This window comes from Mytilus edulis, chromosome 6 (assembly GCF_963676685.1).
Source record: "Mytilus edulis chromosome 6, xbMytEdul2.2, whole genome shotgun sequence".
NCBI classification, from domain to species: Eukaryota; Metazoa; Mollusca; class Bivalvia; order Mytilida; family Mytilidae; genus Mytilus; species Mytilus edulis.
Window position 1 is genome coordinate 88,571,791 of NC_092349.1, and position 27,156 is coordinate 88,598,946.

Here is a 27,156-nt window from a genome sequence, read left to right on the forward strand (position 1 = left end):
TGCTTTCCCATGATTAATTTAGACCAGTAGGATATCATCCTTAATTTTACATCAATAGAGAGTGGAAAACGTCCTAGCTCACTGGAGTGGAAGATTTCAGATTTAGGAGCAACTTACAAAATTTTCAAACATTTGATATAAAGCGTTGGCTAAAAATGGTTGAATAGTATCATTTGACATTAAAAAAAAATAATTTGTCCTGTAAATCAAGATCGTTAAAAGAATCACAAATATCACCAGATTTTTTCATTGAATCATATCTTCAATCTGCATAAAAATCGCAACCTAACAAAAAATGTTTTTAATCCTCAACACAGTTATCTGTACAATATATACAAGTACGCTCATTTAAAGGAATTTTTGGCTTAGTGTATCTACCCGTTTCAACTGCCTGTGGTAAACAGTCACTTCTAAAATATGACAAAAAACGTCTATGCTGCCTGCTACGAACTAATTTTACATAAGAACTAAATTCTAAAACATTTTTATACTCTCTATAAATACGCAATTTATTATCATTACATTGATTTCTGTCATTTAACAATTTTCAACATTTTCACATAGTTTAGATTTGATCTCTTGCAGATTATGTTTGATGGAAAAAGTATCATTAATAGCAATTTCTATACCTAAAATTTGTGCTTTCTTTATACAGTTGTTATCCCATGACCTAGAACAAGCCTTATTCCACACATAAACCTTATATGTAAGTCTTGTATCGTAAGTTTTGCTCACTCTAAGAAAAAGACGAAAAGTTTCCAAAATGTCTGCTGAATTCGTACTTTTAAGTCACATATCACCTTGAAAAGCTATAGTTGACGCGTTTTAAGCACTTCCTAAGAATAACCGACATGGTATGTTCTGTATAACTTATACATTTATTTATATCTCTCCAATGTGTATGTCCCCATATTCCAGAACCATAGTATAGAACAGGCTCAACTACAGACCTATATAGTTTCGTAAACACATCATAAGTCATTCCACCACACGAAATCATGAATTTAGCATATAAGGCTGAAAGTGCTCTGCTTGCTGATTTAGTAATTTCTCGTACTGTATGTTTATAATCCAAAAATTCATTCAATTGTAGTTCCAAATATCTAAAGGATAAAATATAATTAACTAAAACATCTCCGCATTTAAATTCAACGGCAGATCTAGCCATGTTTTTATTACGAAAATGAATAACCTTCGTTTTTTCTGTATTAAGAGTCATTCTCCATTTCCTACACCAGAGGTGGTGATCTCGAAGCTAACTTAGGATTATGACTTGTCCTAAGACCATCTTATGACAAGTCTTTGTCCTAAGTCGTGTTCTCGAAGCTGTCTTAACTTAGGATGTATCGCATTTTTCGTCCTAACTTAAGGACACCTAATTAGATATCTTATGTTCATCCTATTTTCATCATAACTTAATAAAGCTTGAATTTCGCTGTTTGCTCATTGTTTTACGTGAAGATAAATGAAACGCATCATCGGTTATTAACGCGTATGTAAAGAAATTGTGCATGATTTTAAACTTTGAACTTATTAACTCAATTTATTTCACTTGACTGGGCGGAGTTTAACCGTTTCGCTCATAATAAACCATTCCATCTATAGATAGGCGTTTTAGGATAAACTCATCAATGAAGTGTCCAGTTATTCTTTTGTTAATTCCTTTGATGGCACTGATAGGTGATTAGAAATCAGTAATAATTATAACGGCAACATCCTTATCACACACATCTTCAAATAGACTGTCCTTATGCAAATTCAAACGTAAGCTCCGCCCGATCAGTTGAAATGACATTGGTACGTGTTTTACGATACGATGACACTACAAATTCAATACTCATTTCAAAACAAATTATTTTCCAGTTTAAATATACAATCCTTTTTAATATAATTTTATAATTACATTTTAAATCATGCATTTAATTCTATACATATAATTTTAAAAATTGTAAACAATTTTATTAATTGGTTTTTTTTTTCTTTCATTTATATATATGTTTTATCAAAAAATTGCTTAAACGATTTTAAATTTCTCACTTAGGATATGTTTAGGACGTCCTAACATAAGATGTATCTGAGATAGCTGCGAGAAACACCTTAACAGTGTCCTAAGTTGATCTTAAGTCCATAGGACGATTCTTAGGATACTTTCGATAACACCACCCCTGCAGGTATTTAAACAGTCCAACATCTTTTGTAAATTCTGCTCATTTGGGAGCTATCAACAAAACATTGTCAACGTAAAGAAGAATAGACACATTTTAGTCACCAATATCTACACCAGCATTAAGCGAGCGAACATCATCCGCAAATAGGAGACATTCTACAGCCTTGTTTCATACCGTATTGAACAGGGACATATCTGTCAAGTTGTTTCCTAATTTTACATCACTTTATCTCTGTTTGTATACCTTGCCGACTCTAAAAAAGCTTATTTATTTATTTATTACAAGATTGATCGTTTATATAAATATACAGTGTTAATTTCCATTGTTTAAGTTTAACCTAAGCGTACATTTTAGATAAATAAATTGATGAAAATTACGGTTCCTTATTTGTGCATTGGGATTAAAAATTCGAAATGTATCATTACTTTCTTTTGTTTACAACTCTGTCTTGTATTGTTCTGGTCGTACTATTTCAAATATTCAATTTCATGACTGTATCATGTGTTTCCATAAGTTTACCATAGTACTATCATATGGTTGGGTTAAAAAAAAATGGTAAACCCTAGTTTTTAGTGTTTTAAAGTCTAATCTTACCGTTTTAATTTATTGACATAACTGCACGACTCGATTCTCAATTATATATGGTAAGATAATCGTTGCAAAGAATCCTGCTCAAACTTTAGTGAAAGACAGGTTTAACTAAATGCATTGTTGCGAGAGTTTATATTCTTTGTTGAGGGCAATTGTAGTGACCTGCAATACAAGTACCATTCAATTGAGTTTAGTTATAGGTCTTGTGTTTCTGTCTCTGCCCTAGGTTTTCTATATTTTGCATGTGTAGTGCATCATGACATAAGACATTGTTACGTGTACCATGGTGAGCTTTCGTGCAAGACTGCTGTGTGTATTTTTTACATGGAACATTTGATCAGACTTTGACTTTTTGACTCCTGACCTACATGTATGCACGTTGGGTGTGTCATCATGTTGCAGTGTGTTCCTCGGTATATTACCTTGACCTCAAAATATAATTTTCAATTGACCTTGCTTTTGAATATGTGGCATGTAGATGTGTTGTCATAAGATGATGAGTCTATTGGCACGAAAAACTTCATGTGAGCTTGACCTTTGCCCTCAATGTAAAAATTGTATATTTTGTTTGAATTAAATGGATAATTAACTGTATGATTGGCACTCGTACTACATCTTCTTAGATATATTAGATATATAGATATATTGTTAGTTTTGTGTACCACGATGACCCTTTTCTGAAAATCCGCTTTGTGGTTTTTTTTTTGACAAGGATCTCTTGACCAGACTATGACTTTTTAACTCTTGACCTTTGCATATTGGATGTGTCTCTTGGTATGATTACCTTGACGTCAAGTCAGGAGTCTCTGGTTTTTGTTAGTCTTGTATGTTTTTAATTGTAAGTTTATTATATGATTTGGAGTTTGAACTGGTATACATATTTTGTTAAGGGCCGTCTGAAGCCTGCCTCTGGGCGAGGGATTTTCTCGCTTTGTTGAAGATATAAAAAAGAAGATGTGGTATGATTGCCAATGAGACAACTATCCACAAAAGACCAAAATGACACAGGCATTAACAACTATAGGTCACTGTACGGCCTTCAACAATGAGCAAAGCCCATACCGCATAGTCAGCTATGAGGACCCATTAGTGGCCTTTGACTGCTTTCTGCTCTTTTGACATGGTTACTGTTTCTTTTACACATTCCACATTTCCATTCTCAATTTTTAAGAATGTTTGGTTCAGATGAAACTAAATCCTTTGATTTCCGTGAAAATCAAGTAAGAAAATTTACTGCTTCAGTAGCATCGTGTGCTGCCAGTTGTGATAAATAATGCAAAATGTTTCAATCATTTTACCTTAGATTTCATTTCATGGACATGTAGGTATGGATATTCTGCTTTTACATCATAAAAATTCACACAGAAGGTATACGCATACCAATAAACTGAACTCAATGCTAAGAACCTTTAAAGTACACTTAGACAGAGAGCTCAATCTAGTGAAACACTTTGTTAAGTTGGTCACATTTAACTTGAAATATCACTGTCTGTTACCAAACTGCACCGAGATCCTGAAAAAATGTGCAAGTTAAGTCTACTAAAAGAAGAATTCAATGGCAGGAAATAAGCTGATTACTGAAATAAATGTAGAATGTCTATTGACCACAGATGCCCCTGCTTGTGAAAAAAATGAGTAAACTTCCACATATAGATGCAGGATTCGCGTCATTTTGACCCTTTTGTGACCATAAGCATTGTGAATAAGTTTCAAAACATTTGGTTGAGGCAAATTAAAGTTAAAGAACGGAAACAATAGATTTAGCAGTTTTCTATCTCAAGGCTCCGGGTTGACATTTGTATCATTGGTACTCGTACCACAACTTTTTACATCTAAAAACTCATGAACAGTGACGCCACGGGACCCAAATTCGAACTTAATAGATCTGTGTTATGGGTTAATGTGAATCGCGTATATGGTTCCTAACATTTGACTGAGTCAGATTTATTTAAGAGAAAGAAACGAAAGAGTCAGCTCTTCATATGTTTTTAAAGGGACATGATAACTCTTGAACGGTAAAAGTGACACTTAAAAATTTAAAATTTGATTTTTTGTTGAGGTGGGGATCCCGCTTACATGTTCAACCCCGCCTTATTCGGTATGTATGTGCCTGTTGTAAGTCAGGGGCCTGTAATTCAATGAATGTCGTTTTTTATGTGTTACATACTTGTTTTTCCTTCATTTTTTGTACATAAATTTGTTCGTTTATTTTCTCGTTTGAATATTGTTTTAAAATGTCATTTCAGTGCCTTTTATTGCTGACTATATGCGGTATTGACTTTTCTCATTGTTGAAAGCTGTATATGACCTATAGTTGTTAGTGTTTGTGTCATCTGGTCTTTTGTGGAGAGTTCTCATTGGCACTCATGCTACATAAGGGGGAGGGTTGGGATCCCGCTAACATGTTTAACCCTGCCTTATTTTATATGCATGTGCCTATCTTGTTTTTCGTTTATTTTTTGTACATAAAGTAGACCGTTTGTTTTCTCGTTTGAATTGTTTTACATTGTCATGTCGGTGCCTTTAATAGCTGACTTTGCGGTATGAACCTTGCTCATTGTTGAAGACCATGTGGTGACCTAGGCTACATTGTATAATTGTTAATTTCTGTGTCATTTAGTCTCTTGTGGAGAGTTCTCATTTGCACTCGTGCACCAGCTTCTTTTATATATCATGTATATTGTGTATAAGTTTCGTAGTATTTGGTTGAGGCAAACTAAAGTTAGAAGAGCAGAACCCGTTTTTATGGGACGTTCAGGACAGACGGACTAGAATAACTCTTTATGCCCCTTAATCATGTCGCCAACACAGAAGTTCTGACTATTGTGCTGGTGATACACATCCCACTAGCCCTTTCATTAACACATGTACACATAATTTTATTATAAAAATATTCAATCTTAATTTTGATTTCTTTATTTTTGGCCGAATGAGTATATGCATGCCCTTCACAATGACTGAACGAGTATCAAATTTGACAAAGGAATAGGTCCGGCAAGACCCCTTTTTGGCCCCAAAATATAGCAGTTTTACAAAATTGTTAAAATGTAAACTTTTAAATATATATTGGACAGTAGAATGCTTCTGCTACATAAATATTGGTTGTTTTTGGCAATACAATGCACATATATCGAGTACTAGCACCATTAAGTCACGCTAAATTACTGAAATCTTCACAATTCTATCATTTTAGCTAAATTTTAGACGGTTTTACGTGTAAAACGAAAGTGGCCGCATTCGTGTTCATACTTAATATTGAAATGTAAGTTGTATTTTATGAAAAAACATAACATATATAAAGATTTTGGATGAACACGGCTGCGGCCACTTTAATTTTTGACAAAAACTATCTAAAAAGTGACATTTTTCGACATATTTGGTAGATTTTTCATATTTGAGCTTCAATCGGATCGTTTTCAATGACTAAATCAGTTAAAATCTTTCACATAAACTAATTGATTCAAATGAAATAGACACTTAAGTGTTTAAAAAGAGGTCAAATTCATTCGTCAGATGAACTTGAAATTTGAGGCCAAAATTGATCCTTTATACCGGACCTACTCCTTTATTGTACATAATTATACATTTTATTATATATATAGTTTATAACTTTTTTTCCAACTAATTAAAGCTTACCAACTTATTGATCATCGCTTTCCTTTATATGTCTTTTAACATTCTGTTTTGAACAAAAAGATTTGTTACATATACTTCACATGTATTTCTTTCAAATCTGACATTATTAATAAAAAGCCGTTAAATAAAATTCAGTCGAACTTGATAATCAATGTGCAATCAAATATATATGCAAGTCGTCAACTGGTCAAGTGGCTAGATGCACATATCGTTAGCCATATAAACAACATGTCCTAATTGGGTGGTTTTAAAACTTCTAGAATAGGCGGATCCAGGGGGGGGGGGGCTTTCGTGGGAAAAATTTGGTTGGTTATATAGGGAATCATTGAAGCATGACTGGAGCGGGCCCCCCTTAGGAAAAGTTCTGGATCCGCCACTGTCTAGACATATTTACGTAAATAAGGGATGAGTAAAAAGAAAAACAAAACAAAACAAAACGACTGAATTAAATAAAAGGTGTATACTTCGGTTTGTTTTAAAGATCTATACGATGCTTTATTTTTTTCTAGTTTCCTTATCAAAATAATTAAAATGAGAAGATAAATACCTTATAGCTTCCTTTACCGTCGATGCTAAAATGTTTAATGTTATAAAATAATTATAGCGTCTTTGACCTACTTTACCTTTTTATTCGGAGACTTGCGGTTATCTTCTGTTATGTCCAACGGGAACATTAGAATGATCTAGAATAGAACCCAGATGGAACCAAGAAGTTGGGTTGCCTTAACCAAACAACCCGGATGTTGAACCAGTTACCATGGTTTCGAACCAAAGAACCAAGGTTCAGAACCAGAAAACCCAGATGGAACCAAGGTTTAGAACCAGAGTGCCCGGATATAACCTAATTGCTTTCGGAATTCTCATGACTTTTTATACCTTCAATGTATTTTCCAAATCATTTATTTATTTAGTATATTTATATATAATTATAATTTGATATAACAACTTAGCAAGTTATCAATTAAACTAAAGCCTCTTTTAAATAACATTTAGATTGTATTTTTTTTAATTCTATTTAATATTTTAGTTCATTTATATGTTTTGGAGTTGAGTTAGTCTCGATCATCCAGCCGCTTAATTTTTCAAAGTAGAGCTATATTTAAATATGCGTTTGGGTAATCGACACTAGAGTTGAGTATGACGTCCATTTTCATTGAACTGGTACCTATTTGTATTTAGGGACTAGCTAATGTGCGTTTCCGGGTGCGGAACTTTTCGCCGCATTTAAGACCCATCGGTAGCCTTCGGTTATTATCTGCTCTTTGGTCGGGTAGTTGTCTCTTTGGCATATTCCCCATTCCTATTCTCAATTGTGATATTCATGACAATGTAATGTGGGTAAATTTAGCTTTTCACCAAAAGCATTGATCATAATTGATGACGTTACTGATAGAAACACCCGCATTTTACAAAGCAAATGCAGTTTTTGTGAACTAGTTATCACGATAAACTTATAATTTAATGTTAAGTGGTAAAAATCATAGCCATCACACTAAGGTATTCAAAGAGTATAAATATAAGGCCATGTCAGCACCATTCAAAGTTACTTTGCAATGACAACACTATAAACTTTTGTTGTTGGTGTAATCAAGGATTTGTATAGTAAGTCTTACGAAGTTAATTTGAACTAGTTGTTTATCAGTCTATGGAAGAAGCGATTCGATAAAAGCTTTTCTTATATCAACAAGCGATATTGTCTTATATCAACGAGTTGCATTGTGGGAAATTTCAGACGAATGTTAGCATTTGTACGAAGAAAGGCATATTTCTCTGTATAAAGTAATGACTCTTTTCTTAAAACAGGGTGACATTTAACATGACATACGTCTGGTGTATAATTTTCATGAGTTATTTTATGTAATAACAAGCAAGGTGTATTTAAACGAGAAAATTGAATTATTGAATAAATGAAACATAAATGCACGATTTATCATTTGTAGATGTACACATTCTATAAATATCATGTAGCAAATTCAGTGGAATGCAATTGAGATGAATTCAATTGTTTGCTACGCCAAAATCACCTATAAGTCAACGATTCTGCTATATTTTAAAATATCAATGCGATATTTGTCATATATCATAGCGATGATTTTTTAATATCAAAAATTTATGAATGCGATACTTTTCTAATATAACTGCTATAGTTTTCTAATATAGAATCAATACGATGACACGTCACAATGCATGTCAAGAAAACTGCAAACATAACTCACAAACTTAGATCATGACCAGTTAACTGTAACACAATTAACGCTTACATGAACTTATCATTCCGAAAATGTTGCTTGAACCTATTGATAGATGAAAGTGTTAACAACCTGTTCAGTCTATTGTTTTCAATCACATGGTTTAACCAACTAACTAACATGTTTAACCCCGCCACATTATTTATGTATGTGCCTTTCCCAAGTCAGGAGCCTGTAATTCAGTGGTTGTCGTTTGGTTATGTGTTACATATTTGTTTTTCGTTCATTTTTCTTTTATATAATAAGGCCGTTATTTTCTCGTTTGAATTGTTTTACATTGTCTTATCGGGGCCTTTTATAGCTGATTATGCGGTATGGGCTTTGCTCATTGTTGAAGGCCGTACGGCGACCTATAATTGTCAATGTCTGCGTTATTTTGGTCTCTTGTGGACAGTTGTCGCATTGGCAATCTTACCACATCTTCTTTTTTATAATTCTATTTGAAGTGATGATGCAATGGCAGAATTTAAAAGCGGTTGCAAATACGTCTACCGACCTATTAGAAGCTAATTTACTGGTCACACTGCTATAGTCTACCCACCTTGGTAATATCGAAATAGACACAAAATATCATTACTTAAAAGAAACATTCATTCAAACAATCCAATCCAATACAGCTCCAAATTACAATGAATATTCAAATGGTAAAATCAATAATGCAAACAAATTAAAATGTACAAATGCTGATGTCCCGCTTTTTGTAGATACCAACTGAGTAGCCTCAGACTATAAATTGGACAACTTCAGATACAACGAAAATCAAAAATCTTGTACAAACAGAAAATATATTTATTATTAACATAGCAAAAGATAGTGAGAAGGACAGTTCTTTTTGGATATCAAAGACTTTTCCCCGTTGGTAAATCGATATCTCTATGAACATAATCAGCTCGCCGAGTGGACGCTCTTTTACATCGCGATGACCGTGAGGGTATTCCGATGTATTGTTGCCACAGAGATTTGACTTTCGTTTTTGGCTAGTAAACGATCGTATAAATACGCGAACTTTTCTTAGTGCAAAATAACAATCCGTATCGCTTGTTATAAATTCATTTCTTCAATGAGTACTAAAAAAAATGTTTAGAACACAAATAAATAAGATGTAAATGTCTTTTCACGTTAGAAATGTGTATATTCGTTCATTCGTTCATTGTGTATTAATTTACGTTTTTTGATTGAGTTAAGTCTGCCAATTGATATTTTATCGTGTGTTTTTCTATGTTGTGATGTTATGCTATTGTTTCAGAAAAAGGAAGAAGGTTTGAATCCATTAAAACGTTTAATCCCGCTGCAAATGTTTGCACCTGTCCAAAGTCAGGAATCTGATTACAGTAGTTGTCGTTTGTTTATGTAATATATACGTGTTTCTCGTTTCTCGTTTTTTTATATAGATTAGACTGTTGGTTTTCCCGTTTGAATGGTTTTACACTAGTAATTTTGGGGCCCTTTATAGCGTGTTGTTCGGTGTGAGCCAATGCTCCGTGTTGAAGGCCGTACATTGACCTATAATCATGGTTTACTTTTTTTTTAAATTGTTATTTGGATGGAGAGTTGTCTCATTGGCACTCACACCACATCTTCCTATATCTATATATCTTTTCTATATTCATAAATTTAGATTGTTCAGTTGGAGGACTGGAAAGCAGTTATTTATAAGGGGAAATTTTAAAGATTTATAGATATAAGAAGATGGTGCATGAGTTCGAATGAGACAACTTTCCATCAAAGTAATAATTTGTTTAAAGTAAACCATTACAGATCAAAGTAGGTCCTTAAACACGGAGCCTTGGCTCACAGCGAACACCACGCTATATAGGAACAAGAACATTGCTAGTGTTAAACCATTCAAACAGGAAAACCAACGGTCTAATTTAAAAAAAAAAAAGGGGAGATTCAAAAGTACAGGTCAATCATTTTTATACTTAGCTATTTGATTATTTGATTACGGCATTGTTTATTAAACTCTTATTTGATAAGATTTGCTTCAAAAACCAATTGAGAAATTTGTAAGATGTTACCAAAAACAATTTGAATTTAAGCAATGGTCTTAAAACTGCTTATTTACATACAATACTACTAAGAAGTAAAATAAAAAAAAATACTGAACTCCGAGGAAAATTCAAATCAGAAAGTCCCTTATCAAATGGTATAATCAAACGATGAAACACACCAAACGAATGGATAACAACTGTGATATTTCTGACTCGGTACTGGCATTTTCAAATTTTTAAAAATGGTGGATTGAACCTGGTTTTATAGCACTTCACCTCTCACGTGTATGACAGTCTCATCAAATTCTGTCATATTTACAACGATGCGTGAACAAAACAGACATAAAAGGTAAAATTGTCAAAATATGGGTACAACAGTCTAATATTAATACTAATCGGTACTAATATTGATATAACAAAAACACCGCTATGATATTTTAAAAGTATCGCATTGATATTTTAAAAGTATCGCATTGTTTATTTATGTATATAAGAAAAACACAGCACTTCAAATTTTACACTGACATAAACTTAAGCTTCTAACTAACTTCTGCATGTATATTTAGACTCAATTGTTTTTGATATTTGAACAATAAGTTTTAAAATTAGTATTTTCTTAATTTTTCGTTGCCGAAAACAACATTTTCCGCATGGAATGTCTGCATATTTACAATTGATATTAGACAATATCGCTATGTGATATAAGAAAAGTTTTTATCGATACGCTTCTTCCATAGACTGTTTATGTAATAAAAATGTTTTCACATTAAGTCCTTGTATTAGGCATATAAATTCTTTCAATAGATGTTATGTATTCTTGAAAGCAATGCATTACTTTTTCTTTTTGATTGTCTGGATGTTATAGCTTAGATTTGGCATTGCTCAAGATTGTGTCTATCTGAACTATTTTGTTTGTACTAATTATTCAATGCAGTATATTATACATACATTTTTTTGATTTTAAACATATTTTATTCATTAAGATATGAAAAGGATTGAGCAACAGGCACAGCCTATAAAAGCTCTCTCCATATTACATGTTCAAGGTATAATTCAATTATAACAACTGTATTAAAATAATGCAATATACATGTAGTGGAACATGCATGCTACTTATGAGCACACACGAGCAAATATATGTTTACAGTGTTACTTACTAAATGCAAAGTATATTTATATTTATAAGTATATTCTACAGTCCTGTGTTTTGTTTAAAACTTAATGAAACCTGTTTTTAATTGTAATTTGTGTCTTCAGTTCGCTGTCTCCTAGGCATGAACCATTCATCTGTTTTAAGACTCTATGATTGATTGATTGATTGATCATGACTGGCTGAATGTCCAATGGCAAATATTACATGCATATTCAGGAAGTTGGGAACGATTCATGCCAATCCTGATAAAAAATAAAGAAATATGCCTGAATAAAACAATAACAAAGTAAGTGTTCCTGCATTTTAACTTCAAATATTTCTTGTAGAGTGAGAAAAATGTTATGAAACACCAGCAAAAAAGATTAGATTGTTATTCAGTCCTGACTTATACAGTGTTTCTGAAGATGGAGATTAGGTATGTAATAATGAGTTTTTAATTTGATAGAGTGTTGACTTTTAAATTGTAAAAGTTCAATGAGTTACTGTACGTTAATCCCGTTAGTGTATAAAAATTCAACAATTGCTGTTCAAGTGTAACTCGAATAATTCAAGCCCTTTCTGTGTCCGATTTTCTCCCACACGATGGTTAATGTAGGCTTCGTAGATCAGCAGAATATAACGACTGAATTATTCGGGTAAGTTCAAGTGCATAGCATAGCCATCTTTATCTTGCTGTATCCAGAGGCAATATATATATATATATATAAGAAGGGTGCCAATGAGACAACTCTCCATCCAAGTCACAATTTATAAAAGTAAATCATCAAAGGTCAAAGTACGGACTTCAACACGGAGCAAGACTGTTATTAATGACAATTAAGAGAGTGAATGATATTATATAAACAAAATAGACATCATAATTAAAAGAAAGACAGACAGTTTCTTCATCAAATATAATAAATTTTGGTATGATAACTAAAAATGTTTTGAATTTGCCGTTACTTCTTTCAGATTAGGCCTATCCAGAAGCAAGAAAAGGAACAATACATAGCACGTACATCTACAGAGAGAGACATGTTTTAAAAAACAGATTTATTTTCAATTTTAGAAAAACCTGTCGAACTTTTACTATTTCTTATCTGTTTATTTTACATTAATTATATGTTGATATTTTGTTTTTTAAAATTGCTGCACAGTTTTTTCTATTCAGTCCCATATAACAAAATCAGATGAAGAAATTGATATTTTCATATTTCAAGGGAGTGTCCTTTTGCATTGTTGATAGCAGATATAAGTATTGTCTTAAGTTGGGTTTAAAAACAGTCAGATCGCAACTTCAAATAAAATACATTTTTTATGAATGTTATATGTCATTAAATAGACATGAAAGATGGAAAATTATATAGGAACACATTTTTTATGACCTAAATGTATTGTCAGGATAAATTTATTATGTGAACATATCAAATATTATAAAAAAAACACTGCTGGTTTAAGATAAAATTATTCTATGTATTCTAATGTAATCATACAGATCAGTGTATTTTTTCCTCTAAACAATTTTAAATATTTTTATAACCAGAATAAATTTATTCTGTGTCTCAACCTTAACATAATTACTGTACTATCAAAATAAATTTATTTTATATATCATAATACTTTTAATCCACATTGAATGTAGAATAAATTTATTCTGTGTCGCCTCCTTAATATGATAACTGTACTTTCAGAATAAATTTATTTTATATATTATTATACAAGACAAAAATCACATTGAACATAGAATAAATTTATTCTGTGTCTCAACCTCACCATACAAATTACTTTACTTTCAAAATAAATTTATTTTATATATTATTATAATCATAAATGACATTAAATGTGAAATAAATTTATTCTGTATCACAGCCTCAGCGTACAGATTACTGGACTTTCAAAATAAATTTATTTTAAATATTGTTATAATCATAAATTACATTACATGTAGAATAAATTTATTCTATGATTTTCTCGAACTGATAATAGATATCAAGGCTCTTTATAATAAATTTATTTTATAAATGATTATATACAGAAAGCACCATGCATTTAGAATGAATTTATTCTAAGTTGCATCATTTATGGAGAGTTGAATGAAAATGGACAGTAAAGTGTAGAATTCAGTATAAATTTATTTTGAAATGTATCAAATAAATATTAATAAAACATAATCAGCTGATAATTGTCTTTGTTTTTCATGATTTTTTCTCAAAAAGATGGGTTATAGAATAAATTTATTATGTTCTGGTCTTATTTTGGCCTCTAATTGCACTTGTCCGAAATTAGAGTGAAAAAAGAGGAAAATTGGTTTTTTCCTTTTTTATTCTGCTCTCTGTTGTATATAGGCAATTACTCATCATGTATTGAAGAACCTTGAAACATGTAAATATCCTTTATAAGTCATTAGAAATATATATATATGGCTTGAAAGAGACACTAAGCTTGCTTAGTGGATTAAATGAATTAATGTTTAAGTGGAGGAAAAAAAAATAAAAAATAAAACTAAATGAAACAAAAAATAAGTTAGTTTCAAACAAAACGTTGAGTGTCACTGATATATTTATGAACAGATTTAAAAATAGCAATATTCATATCATATGAAAATAATCTGTTTCCAAAAAGTAATAATTCAATATTTATATCAACATTATCAGCAATGGAGTTAATGGAATCAAGAAGGATCTGTCTTACATCATTGTACTTAGGGCAAATGAAAAAGAAATGTTTGTTATCCTCAACAGGGTGATTACAGTTTGCACAAAAAGTGTTCTCGGATAAGAATTGATTAAACAGATGAGATTTTAGGTTGCTAGCATTATTTCTGAGTTGACAATGACTTATATTAAGTTTCCGTATCCCATAGTTGAAGGGTTTAAATATATCATCAGTCCTATAAAACTGTTCCAGTCCACTTCTAAATATACCCAAACTTGGGGATTTTTGTAAACTCAAAGGAAGACTGTTCCAAAGTCTTATAGTGGAAGGAATGAAACTATTGAAATAAGAGCTAGTTCTAGCAAGAGGCGGATGAAAAGTGTTATTTTCATTCCTCAAAGTATAAGGGGTTTGTCTGGGAAGATATGGCTGGACTAACTCATATAAGTATGCAGGTGTCATCCCATTTAATATTTTATAGAATAGTACAAGCTTATGTTTGTTACGTCTATTCTCCAGAGTTTCTAAACCTAATTCAATATAAAGTTTTTGTCTGGAGGAATTACGTCGTAAACCTGTAATTATTCTAGCGGCTTCTATCTGAATATTTTCAAGAAGCTCAGACTCGTGCTGGGAGCAATTGCCCCATACAACATCCCCATACTCTAATATAGGTCTAACAAAAGCATAATAAATACGTATAAGTGAACTCCTATCTAATAAATGCTTAACTTGACGAAGCACGGATAGACGAGAGCATGCTTTTTTATAAATAATATCAATATGCGAGTTCCATGAAGCTGATGACTGAAATGTTATCCCAAGATGACAGTGAATATTTATTTTCTCTACCTCTTCCCCATTTATCCCAAAAAATACAGGTGGGTGTTCCCTTTCCCTTCTTGTAAATACAATATTTTTGGTTTTCTTAGAGTTAAATTGAACAGCCCATGATTTTGCCCAATTTGAGATAACATCCAAGTCATCAGTCAAAGAAGCAGCTGCTACAGCAGGATCATCATCTACTATAACAAATAAAGAGGTGTCATCTGCAAAAAGTCTAATATCATTAGAAATGTCATTTACTATATCATTTATATAAATAAGAAACAGAAAGGGTCCTAAAACTGATCCCTGGGGGACACCTGCATGTATACTTTTTAGAGTTGACGAAAAACCTTCTGAAACGACCTTTTGCATACAGCTAATGATATTAAGTGAAGGATGGTTTGCATTCTATTCAGCAGGTTAAGTACTTTTAGCTTGATTTCAGTAACTGCCGCATATTTCAAAAATAGTTTCACCCTGATACCAAGTAGGGAACATCCCCAGACTTATCGTATACATGTAAGATTGGGTTGATTTCGTTCATCGAAGATCTATTTGCAAATTTTGCATTATTTTCGTTAAATCTAAGTTGTCTCTGTACCATTGTTCTTTGGTTTATGAGAATAAAGATATATATAATTCAAATTTCTGATAAATTTATGACCATTGAGAGCTTTTCATATTGTATGAATAGTTGTTTACTGTATAATAGAAAAACAAAGAATATGGGGTACCAAACCATGGCACAAAATCAGTACATACACAGCCAAAACACCCTTCAAACAAAGAATATCGGGTACCAAACCATGGCACAAAATCAGTACATACACAGCCAAAAACACCCTTAAAACATAGAATATGGGGTACCAAACCATGGCACAAAATCAGTACATACACAGTCAAAACACACCCTTAAAACGAAGAATATGGGGTACCAAATCATGGCACAAAATCAGTACATACACAGCAAAACACACCCTTAAAACAAAGAATATGGGGTACCAAACCATGGCACAAAATCAGTACATACACAGCAAAACACACCCTTAAAACAAAGAATATGGGGTACCAAACCATGGCACAAAATCAGTACATACACCGCAAAACACACCCTTAAAACATAGAATATGGGGTACCAAACCATGGCTCAAAATCAGTACATACACAGCAAAACACACCCTTAAAACATTGAATATGGGGTACCAAATCATGGCACAAAATCAGTACATACACAGCAAAACACACCCTTAATTTCGGTTTACTAGTATACATATATTGCTACTCAGAATCACAATCATATTCACTTTATTTCGGAGTATTGCGTTTGATTATTGAAAATATATTACATGTACTAGTTAGCATTATACTGTTCTTCTATTGTGTCTAGTATACATAGTCATTTATGGACTTCAACTCTATTTTTATGATGTTCGGGTGCATTGTGCATATTTTCTTAATACATTTAGGTCAAGGAAAAAAGATGTTTAAGAAAAAAACAATCGTTTTTAAATATAACACATTTTACCAGGAAGTGATACTTGATCGGGTTTACATCACAATAAAAATATTTACCACAGGTATGGCAGGGAAGAGCATGTTAATCTATTAATGAGGTAAGTGTATATTTGTAGAAAATTAAAAAGAAACATTTATTTTTGTTTGCAACTTTAAAGCAGGATTATGATATAAATTTTTCATTTTTGTAGTTTTTCATTTTCTTGTAACTTGTAACAAACGGAAATTGATGAATATATAACAATTACAGTACATTCATGATTTCTTAAACTTATTATTGAGAATAAAAAAAACAAGATTGAGAAATATAAAAAAAACTAAAATAAAAAATCAATGAAGTCAGTAACAAATCAGGAACAAAGGAAAATAAAGAATAGAAAAACCAATACAACAAATATACACAATGAACGACACAGGAAAACAGTTTCCGTACGCTCTTCCGAAAAGGAAAACGACACTCATAGAATCACAGCTTCTGAACTAGTCACTCCAATACTAAAATAATTGTGAATGAATAATTTAGGGATTTGTACATATTTTGATTATTTGTTTATAAGCACATTGTTATTACTTATTTTAGAATTTGAATATGCTTATAATGTCGGGAACTAATGGAACTATTATTCCTCAACTTCCTTCACAAGAATTTCCACTCAATGTGTTTCTTCAGAAACTTTCAAAAAAGCTTACAGAAGAAGAATTTGAAGAACTGAAATTTCTTTGCCAAGGTAGTAATATCATATATGGTTCGACATCTGTATAATTTTACTTAAACATCAACAAGAATGCCAACTTTCCCCCATACGGAACCCATGTAATACAATTTTAACCCAAAAAATATATAATAAAGTTTTACCTTTCATTCGGTCAAGTGTGATCATATTAGGATGGAAGTTTGCGAGTTTTCATGTTGACTGATCGATTGAATGCGGTTTTCTGTACGTTCAGTGGTAAATTCTCAATGATTATCCGGGAGAACAAATTAACAATTTAAAATACAATGGTCCTGCAACAGGCCTGGATATCAACCTGGATGAAGGGCAGAACTGACTAAAACTGTTCTAGTCGTAGAACTGCCTAAACCTGTCAGGAATGTAGAGCAGTTCTAAATGACCTCACTGCAGTTAGGGCATATCACTAGTCACCATGCAGTGATAATATTATTGTTGGTATATTATATTCTTTTGACTTATTTACAATTGAGACAACGATTTCTTATTACTGTTCTATGGATAGAACTGAATTAATCAATACTAGCCGTAGAACTGACCATATCAGTTCTAATCGTAGAACTGTTCTAGCCGTAGAACTGTTCTAGCCGTAGAACTGTTCTAGTCGTAGAACTATTCTAGTCATAGAACTGTCTAAAACTGTTGTCAGGATCAGATCTAGGTAGAACTGTCTCAATCGGTTCTAGGATAGAACTGTTCTAGCTAGAACTGTCTAAAAGGTGTCAGGATGACAGTAATACATACTGTCCTAGAACAGTTCTCCTGACACAATCTGACAGATTTCATGGGAAGTTAGAAGTGATCTCCACTGTACTTCATATTTCTATGTGTTTGAAAATGTCGTACATGTATGTTTTTTTCATCTGTCAAATGTACATGTTTTCCTTGCTGTGTATCTTTTACATCTACATGAACACTTAGTGAATGTTAGTCTCAAAGAATTTTTGAAAAGTCACTGCTTGGTCCTTCTGAAAAACGTATCTCAATATTTTACAACACATTTCGAAATTAAAAAAAAAAGATACTAAATCTGCAAATCTACAAAGTCTTCAATTTACAATTATCATTCATGTAAACTTTCTTTTAGGTAAAGGCGGTATTAGAAAAGGAGACATGTCACAGATAAAGAACACGCTGGAGCTCTTTACTATTCTTCGTCAGAGAGAAATAATTACAACGGAGAATTTGCTCACACTACAAGCTATGATATGGCATATTGGACGAAAAGATTTGTACAAAGCATTCGTTTGTTTTTGTGAGCAATTAGATAATACTCTTTACTTTTGTGAGGCTCCAGAAAAATCAGGTAAGATACTGCAATATATTATTTTTTACGTAATAATAACAGAGAACGACACACAAGCGAGTGAACATAAACATGAGGGTCTTGAATTGGTTTATAGAATTTTAGAAAAATAGATTTATACATCAGAAGAATGGGCTGAAAAAAAGAGGAATAGACCAGAAATAATTGGGTATTAATTGTTAGGAAAAAAAAAAGAATAATGACTAATGCAATGATCATGCAATGATAAAAAATATAAACCGTAGCGATCAACAATTAGAGAATACAGAAATGAATAGCACTCTTTTAACACCCTTATATATAAAGCATACTTCCTCTATTTGTTATAGAATATGACAGAGATGAAAGATACCAAAGTTACATTCAAACTTCGACGTCGAAAAAAAAACTGACAATGCCATGACAAAACACAAAACATGATGAAAAGACAAACAACAGTACACAAAAACACAAAATAGAAAACTAAAGTTTAAGTAAATAGAATCCTACCAAAAAACAGTGGTCGCAGGATCCTCAACGCTCTTCAACTTTGTACTTGTTTGGTTTTATAAATATTTTAATAAGAGCGTCACTGATGAGTGACATGTAAACAAAACGCGCGTCTGGCGTACTAAATTATAATCCTGGTACCTTTGATAACTATATATTCTCCGAAAGGGTATTCATATCCTTCTCCACATGTCGTGTAATTCTTAAATATGTGTTGAAACTTAAAATAGTACGTTTGATTGTAAATATTCAGTTCATGAACAACTAGACTGGGCATAAAATAAGGTTCGGATTCCAACCTTTCCATTTAAATATGTCAATCAAATGTACATGTGTTTCTCTTATATTTGCTTGTTTGACGATTGAAAAGTAAACGATGAAGACGACACCATACTTTACGCACACGAATTTGGGGGAAGAATTTGTTTTAGTTTGATAATTCGCAAACCACAGTAAACATGTAACTATGAATCGTTTCAGAGGACGAGCAAGAACACGTGAAGTTCCATGTAAAGGGGTATAAATCTATGACTGATTTATATGAACTAAGAGGAGCAGTTTCTAAAATTCTATGTTGCCCAGAACAATATGTAATTATAAGAGGAATAGAACAAACTAACAGTCTGTGGATAACGTTAATGATACCGGACTGGTGTATAGACATTCTAGTGTGTCTCTCAATCCAATCATGGAAAATTTTAGAAGCACTGAAAGTCGACAAAATATTCATTCACAGTGTTAATAAAGAAATAGTTTACCCATTCAATATACAAGGTAGTATATCATACGATATAAAACAACTAACGATCTAATAAAAAGGACTTATGTAATTCATGTTTAGAATATAATTGTATGCTGATGACTTTTGTTGATGAAAAGAAATTTTGAAAATAGGCAGAAGATTAGAAAACAAGATGAGAACAGACTAACATCAATACATTAATTACACAGAAAACGAACGTTTAAGAATTACGAACTTGCCATAGCCCGAGGGTACGCTCAGCTCAGGTGCTCCTTATAGGTTAGCAGTTTATGCTTCGCATTTGTAGCCAATTGATATAAAAGTTTGAAATGTGGTATCATTACAAATGATAAAGAAACTGACTACACTGAAAGTCCGCAGTAAGTGTTATTTCATTGTTCGTTATATAAAAGAAGGACGAAAGATACCAGAAAATAAACTGACAACTCCATTGCTACATTTAAATGTAAAAATGAAAAAGACAGACAAACAATAGTACACATGACACAACATATAAAACTAAAGAATAAGCAACACGAACCCACCAAAAACTGGATGTGATCTCAGGTGCTCCGGAAGGGTAAGTAGATCCTGCTCCACATGTGGCACCCGTCGTGTTGCTCATGTTATAAGAAATCCGGTAAATAGACTAATTCGGTAGGTCACATTCCAGAAGGGAAGGGGAATGTAGTTACGACGTAAGGAGCATATCCGATATCATTTGTGAAACGGTTGTTCCATAACGGTCAACCAACTCGTGATGGCGTCCGTAAAATTTACGAAGGGATGATTTCAACTTCACCATTTGGAACTCTTACGTGACAATGTGTCATTGCCTATAGTTCAGTTTTTCTATTTGTTTTGTTGATAATATTTGTTCCATGAATTGTATCGTCTGTTAAAGAAAATGTAGCAGAAACTGAACATGAAGAAAGTACTGACATGACTCATGGTGTAGACATTGATCTTAACAGTGCAACCACCAGTGTGTCTGATCCGAATAACCAGAGTATAAACAAAAGAGAAGGAGGTATTTATTCACACGGTAAGCTGTTATGTTATTCGCTTCTTTAAATCCTCAATTAGTATTGTAATGCAGACAGACTTAGTTAATGCTACAGAATGACATGCGAACACATAGCATGCTGAACCAAACTGATAAGGTCTAAACCAATTTAATTTATTTGCATTCTCTGAGATCCTTTAGGCGAAATTGTGAAAAGTTGCATATTACATGATAAAATTGAGAATGGAAATGGGGAATGTGTTAAAGAGAACAACCAGACCATCGAGTAGACAATTAACTTATTCAGTTGTTCCTTTGCCACGCCTACTAAAAACAAGATTGGTGCCTAAGTCACGACTTGCAGGATAGATGATTTTTTAATTTAAGATTTTAACATATGATTAAAACAAAAACAAAAATCATCAATACTACATGTATTTCTGAATCAAATCCAGCTGTGAGGTGTTTTGTACAAATTATATCCCGTGTCCTGACGATTGTATGAAATAAATTTAAAAAATAAATCGTACGTGTTTCATTGCGCCTGTTTCCAAAAAATAGTCACATTTATGTCAAATTTATCTTAGTCTTAATCCCGATCTCTTGCCCTCGAATGACACCAGACAATGAGACTTTAACATCAATAACATATCATATGGTAAGTGGAACAGAATCTAAGCCCGTTTTTTTCAAAATACTTTTTTAAAACTAATAAATAAATAATTAATAAAAAGTTATATCACAAAAATACTCCGAGAAAAATTCAAAAAGGAAAGTTCTTAATCAAATGGCAAAATCAAATATTCAAAAACATAAAACGAGTGGATACCAATTGTAGGTACAGGCATTTTCTAGTTTTCTAATGTAGTGTTAAAAAATAAGCGAACGTTTAGCACCTGAATGTCGGGTGCAAATTGGACATTATTATTTTTAGGTTATGCTTGTAATACTAAACGTCTTTTTATTCAAATAGAAGATGAACCTCAAGAAAAAGTGTTTGAAGAAATAAGGAAGTTTTGGTCAAATCGAGAAGATCAAACGGCCACAGCTACAGGTAAGATCCCGTGATTATCTAACATATATTTTCACATAGAACATAAATGTGATCTTTTATTTTACTATATTCTTCCATTACTGTTCACATATATAGAACAGTATGATAAATGTAAAAGCCTCAACACATAATCTTATTTTATAATCGATTTCTTTTTAAAAACTCTAATATGAACGAAGAGTGGTTGTAGTACATTCTCGTATTCAATATCAAATAATTAATTTCTTAATTTACACGCATATTTTGGCATTTATGTCCTCCGTAAATAAAGGCAACAGTAGTATACCGCTCCGTAACTCGTGCTATCGGTATTGTGCCACATTTTATTTCTTAATTAATACATTTTCGAATAGCGTAAAATGTATCTCTGTTATCATCTAAGGAAGGGTCTCCAGGCAGTCCATTTTCATTATTCAATATACGCTGTTTCTTAATTTGAGAGATATATATGCCGTTAAAACAAAGTTATGTCTGTAGTTTTTTAAATATTAATATATGTATTGAATTCGGGTTCGCCATGAAATTTGAAAAAGACGAAATTTCGGATTTCAAAATAAAAGAAAATGAAACATATCAAATATTAAAGGAACGAACACAAACGAACAACAGCAATATAACCTGCAACACAAACAGACGCCAAACTTACATCGAAAGTAAAAAACTGTACACTCCCGTAAAAATATTAGTTACGTCGAAATGTTTGAATGTTGGATTGGTGTACTCTGTACGTCACGGAAGATATTAGACAGGTAAAACTACAAAAATGCCGAACGCCGAGGAAATTCAAAACGGAAAGTATCAATCAATGGCAAAATCGAAAGCTCAAACACGAATGGATTACAACTGTTATATTCCTGATTTGGTACAGGCATTTTCTTCCGTAGAAAAACGTTTAATAACAAGTTAAATGCTTGTTTTGAAGTTTGTGTGAAACCTGCTAAAGTTCATTCATTTTTTTTTCACAAGTTGCTGTCTCATTGAGATTAAACATACGTCATATTCTATTCCCAAGGATCATTGCAGTAATTGTTTGAAAATAAGCTTCTTTCTTAAATTGCTTTTTTGTAGAACTCCTTATGATTTATTTCGTTGGAACATATATATCGGAAATGTTTTATAAATAATATTTTATCGTTATCGCTTGTTTTTTGTTACACATTAACCTACATATAAAGGCTAAGTACCGAATTATACTGTTTGACAGATTTGTAATACCATAAGCAACACGACGGGTGCTACATGTACAGCAGGATCTACTTACCCTTCCGGAGCACATGAGATCACCCCCAGGTTTTGGTGGAGTTCGTGTTGCTTAGTTCTTAGTTTTCTATGTTTTGTCTTCTGTACTTTTATTTGTCTGTTTGTCTTTTTATTTTTAGCCATGTCATTGTCAGTTTATTGTCAATCTATGAGTTTGATTATCCCTCTGGTATCTTTCTTCCCTCTTTTAATGATAGATATCTTAACAATTCCCAACATAACTGGTAATCTTTCGCGTGCAAATCTTCGATTATTGTCTAAAGAGATTATACATTTAACGAATGGTGCTCCTGAACACTGAACATAAAAAATAAACTATATATGTTTTGACTTTGCAGGATATACAAAGAGTTCACGACGGGCAGATTCTGGTATGTAAAAATAACATTTGCGTCGGCTTTTAATAAACATGAGTGTCACCGACTGTCATATCTTCGCACCCGAACGAACTGGATTTGTGTGAAATCAACAATTTTAATCATTTTAAAGAGAAATCTGGTAGTTCTTCGTTTTCAAATTATTTGAAATCTGAATTTAAGGAAATAATATGCATTTATACAACAAGACGTACATATGTTATTGTCACATTCTAGTAACTGACATCGATGTCAGCAGTATATTCTATATGCTTTTTTGTTATTCTTAGTTACATAATATTTGTTTGTTTTATAGTGATTAAGATTATAACACAATATTGACTGCAGTCCTCCTATTTTTTGACAATTTTTACCTATTATGTCTGTTTGTTTTGTTCACGCATCGTTGTCAATAAAATGGAATTTGATGCGACTGTGAAACACATAAAAGGTTTCGCTAGCTTTAAAACCAGGTTCAATCCTCAATTTTCCTCATAAGAAAATGCCTGTGCCAAGTCAGGAATATGACAGTTGTGATACATTCGTTTGATATATTTGAGTTTATCATTTGATTAGGGACTTTCCTTTATGAATTTTCCTCGGAGTTCAGTATTTTTTGTGATTTTACTTTTTACCTACATTTAGAATATATAGAAGTTGTTTAAATTTCATAAGGAAGACGTGATTTGATTTCTGTTTGTAAAATCTTGAATGCATCGAATACTTGTATATAAACTTTATTTATTAATACACATTTTGAAAAAAGTATATATATAACGTTTTTTAGAATGAAAATAGTTTGTGTAATCTTTGAATAAAATCCTGCAGGATAAACCTGCCGTTAGCCTCCAACATCATATTTACCTGCTAAATGAACCGGGGGTGCTACATATTCGTCAGGTAGTTTGTTCGCCCGTCTTTAATTTTTGTCACACATCTCCTTAACTAATGAGTATGGATTAAAAAAAATACTTAAATAAAATTGTCAGTAATTTAAACACTCGTTTGTTTCTATAAATGTACGTTTATTGTCTTAATTACAAAAATTATTAGCATTTTCATAATAAGTATTTAATTGATAATTATCTTACTATTTCAAACATTATATTATCCCTACCGCGATATAAATTTAGTTTTGCCCTCATATGTTCTAATGAGACTGTTAACTTAGACTTATAATCTTTTAAAATCTATTGACTACCCTTTCTATTTGCAGGATTCCAAGATCTTAATGAAGATGTATCGAAAGAGACATGATCTCATTTAGAAAATATCAACATTTTATGTTTAAATCAAAATTAACATATTAACCAAATATATAGTCTCAACAATAATCGAAAAAATGCCTACTACAGCCAACATGAATTTTTTAAAGGTTCATTATGGATACAAACAGTCAGTCATTAAGAAATTAATTGACTTTCAATCATTAATCTGGTCGAGATTTGTCTCATTGGTAATCATTCCATGTCATTAAATATACAAACAACATGTAGAATTTAAAAAAAAAGCAGAAACCACTTGAAAGTCATTCTACACACATTTTAAGCAATTATTAGAAACTACTTTTGGTTTTCTTAAAACTATTATTGTGATTCATTATTTAATGGGGGCTTCTGCGTACTGATTAAAATGATATATTTTGGTTTCTATGTACCTTTTTTGAATAAGGAACATAATTTGCCTTATCCGGATTAAAAAATATCACTTCTGATTACATGGATTCCAAAAATATATGTTTTTATACTTTTGCCTGAAAACAGAAGACAATTTTTAACTGCTAACTGACAAAATGTCATTTCGAATCTAATATAATAGGTATATATACACTGATTTAAAAGTATCAAGAAAATGCAAAAACAAACAACAGTGACAATGGAGCAGATTACCTTGACCTTGACCTTGATTACTCAATTTCTAAGTAAGACTATGAAAGAAGAAACAACCTACGCATGCTACGGTACATTAATAACAAAAATATAACGACAGATTTTATTATTTATTAAAGGTAGATAATTCCTATACGATTTAATCACTTCGATTCAAATCAGAGAAAAAAAATCACGAGGATGTAGCCAACAATTAAGTAAAAAAACGTATCGTTATCAGTTTTGGTAACTGATGAGGAGATACATTAACAGTGTTAAGGGAAATAACTTCTACAAGAGAAAGTCTTCTGCTAAACAAGTTCAGTTTCAAAAGCCTTATAACTGTTCAATAAAGCACCCAATAACATCGACCTTTTATGAAACAACTGTATACTTGATACTTCAAGAGACGTGTTAAGTCGAAGAAGAAATAAAATGTTCTCAGGAAAAACAATCAAGAGATCTTTCCACAAAAATTTGGTAAGACCAAATAAGAATGTATATTTTCGAATACCGATATTGAAATCTTCTAATTGTTGTTACCAAAATCCGTCATTATTTGCCCGGATGTTACAGCCACGATTTATAATTATCACTGGTTGTGTTTCAACATTAACATCATGACGGGTAAAAAAGGTGGAGCAGGAACTACTCACCATTCGAGAACACAAGAAATGGTCAATAGATTTTGGTAGAATTCATGTCAATCAATGGTTGGTTTGTAAGTTTGTTGTATTTTGATTGTTGTTTGTCTTTCAGTAGTTTCTACTGCTTTTGGCCATGGCGTTGTTAGTCTCAACGCATCCACCTCTCTTCTTGCGTAATAATCAAATGAGCTCCGAAACGACCCGTAACATTTGCCGTGACTTGTCATGGATGTTCGTATTTAAGATTGTTCAGTAGTCGCCTATTCCATCTTGCAACCTGTTTTGGTCTAGACCGTGTCTGCTCATACATTAGGGTTCAATCGACCACATTTGACTGTCAACAAGATTACTTGTTACAGGAGACCTTATGATACAGTTATTTAGAATTTAGGATGACCACACGATCAACAACAATAAGTAAAAACCATACCGCATAGACGAGACCCCAAAATGACAAAAGTAAGACATTTTAAGCAAAAAATGATAACGGACCGATTTATGTATAACTAATGAACGGAAAACAAATATGACAAACAGGACCAAAGAATAGCTACTGAATTACAGGTTTCTGTGAAAATTAACGACAGTTGCTGAAATAATAAAATATACTGTATACTGGTAACTTCTTTTCAACTAAGATTAAGTGAGAAACAAGTATGATATCCCCTCCTGTTTCAACAACAAACATTTAAGTAAAGATACTTATTTACCAGTGCCTTTTATTAATGCGTCCTTACTTACACATGGTACTATTATCTGTTCGTAAATAGCAATGACTTCGCATGATACACTTATCAAACAGAGTTTGAATGAAGTGAATGTAAGCAATAAGAGGCGTTACAATGAAAAATTGATGTCTATGAATTAAACCAATCAATTCATTGTTATTCTAATGTTTATACATTATCATTTAAAAAGCAAATAAAAAGCAC

General features: G+C 32.1%; 1 protein-coding gene across 2 annotated transcripts; it reads left to right on the top strand.

Annotated features, from left to right (window-relative positions):
- Positions 1-16,766: 16,766 nt before the first annotated feature.
- On the top strand, positions 16,767-25,361 carry LOC139528813 (uncharacterized). Of its 2 annotated transcripts, none has more exons than XM_071325019.1 (8): positions 16,767-16,863; positions 17,346-17,493; positions 18,584-18,802; positions 19,772-20,065; positions 20,938-21,078; positions 22,013-22,093; positions 23,692-23,724; positions 24,926-25,361. In XM_071325019.1, the coding sequence occupies exons 2-8, from the start codon at positions 17,355-17,357 to the stop codon at positions 24,964-24,966; spliced, it is 948 nt and encodes a 315-aa protein (XP_071181120.1). In that variant the 5' UTR covers positions 16,767-16,863; positions 17,346-17,354; the 3' UTR covers positions 24,967-25,361. The 2 variants fall into 2 exon arrangements, with proteins under 2 accessions (XP_071181120.1, XP_071181119.1); XM_071325018.1 differs by having other exon boundaries at positions 16,769-16,863; positions 22,016-22,093.
- Positions 25,362-27,156: the final 1,795 nt, after the last annotated feature.

What these genes read in the sequence shown, in the direction of transcription:
- LOC139528813 (XM_071325019.1), top strand. Translation starts at nt 17,355, where the DNA reads ATGCTTATAATGTCGGGAACTAATGGAACTATTATTCCTCAACTTCCT. An exon ending in TGAGGCTCCAGAAAAATCAG is followed by an intron (nt 18,803 to 19,771) that starts GTAAGATACTGC and finishes GAATCGTTTCAG; the next exon opens with AGGACGAGCAAGAACACGTG. An exon ending in TTCACGACGGGCAGATTCTG is followed by an intron (nt 23,725 to 24,925) that starts GTATGTAAAAAT and finishes TTCTATTTGCAG; the next exon opens with GATTCCAAGATCTTAATGAA.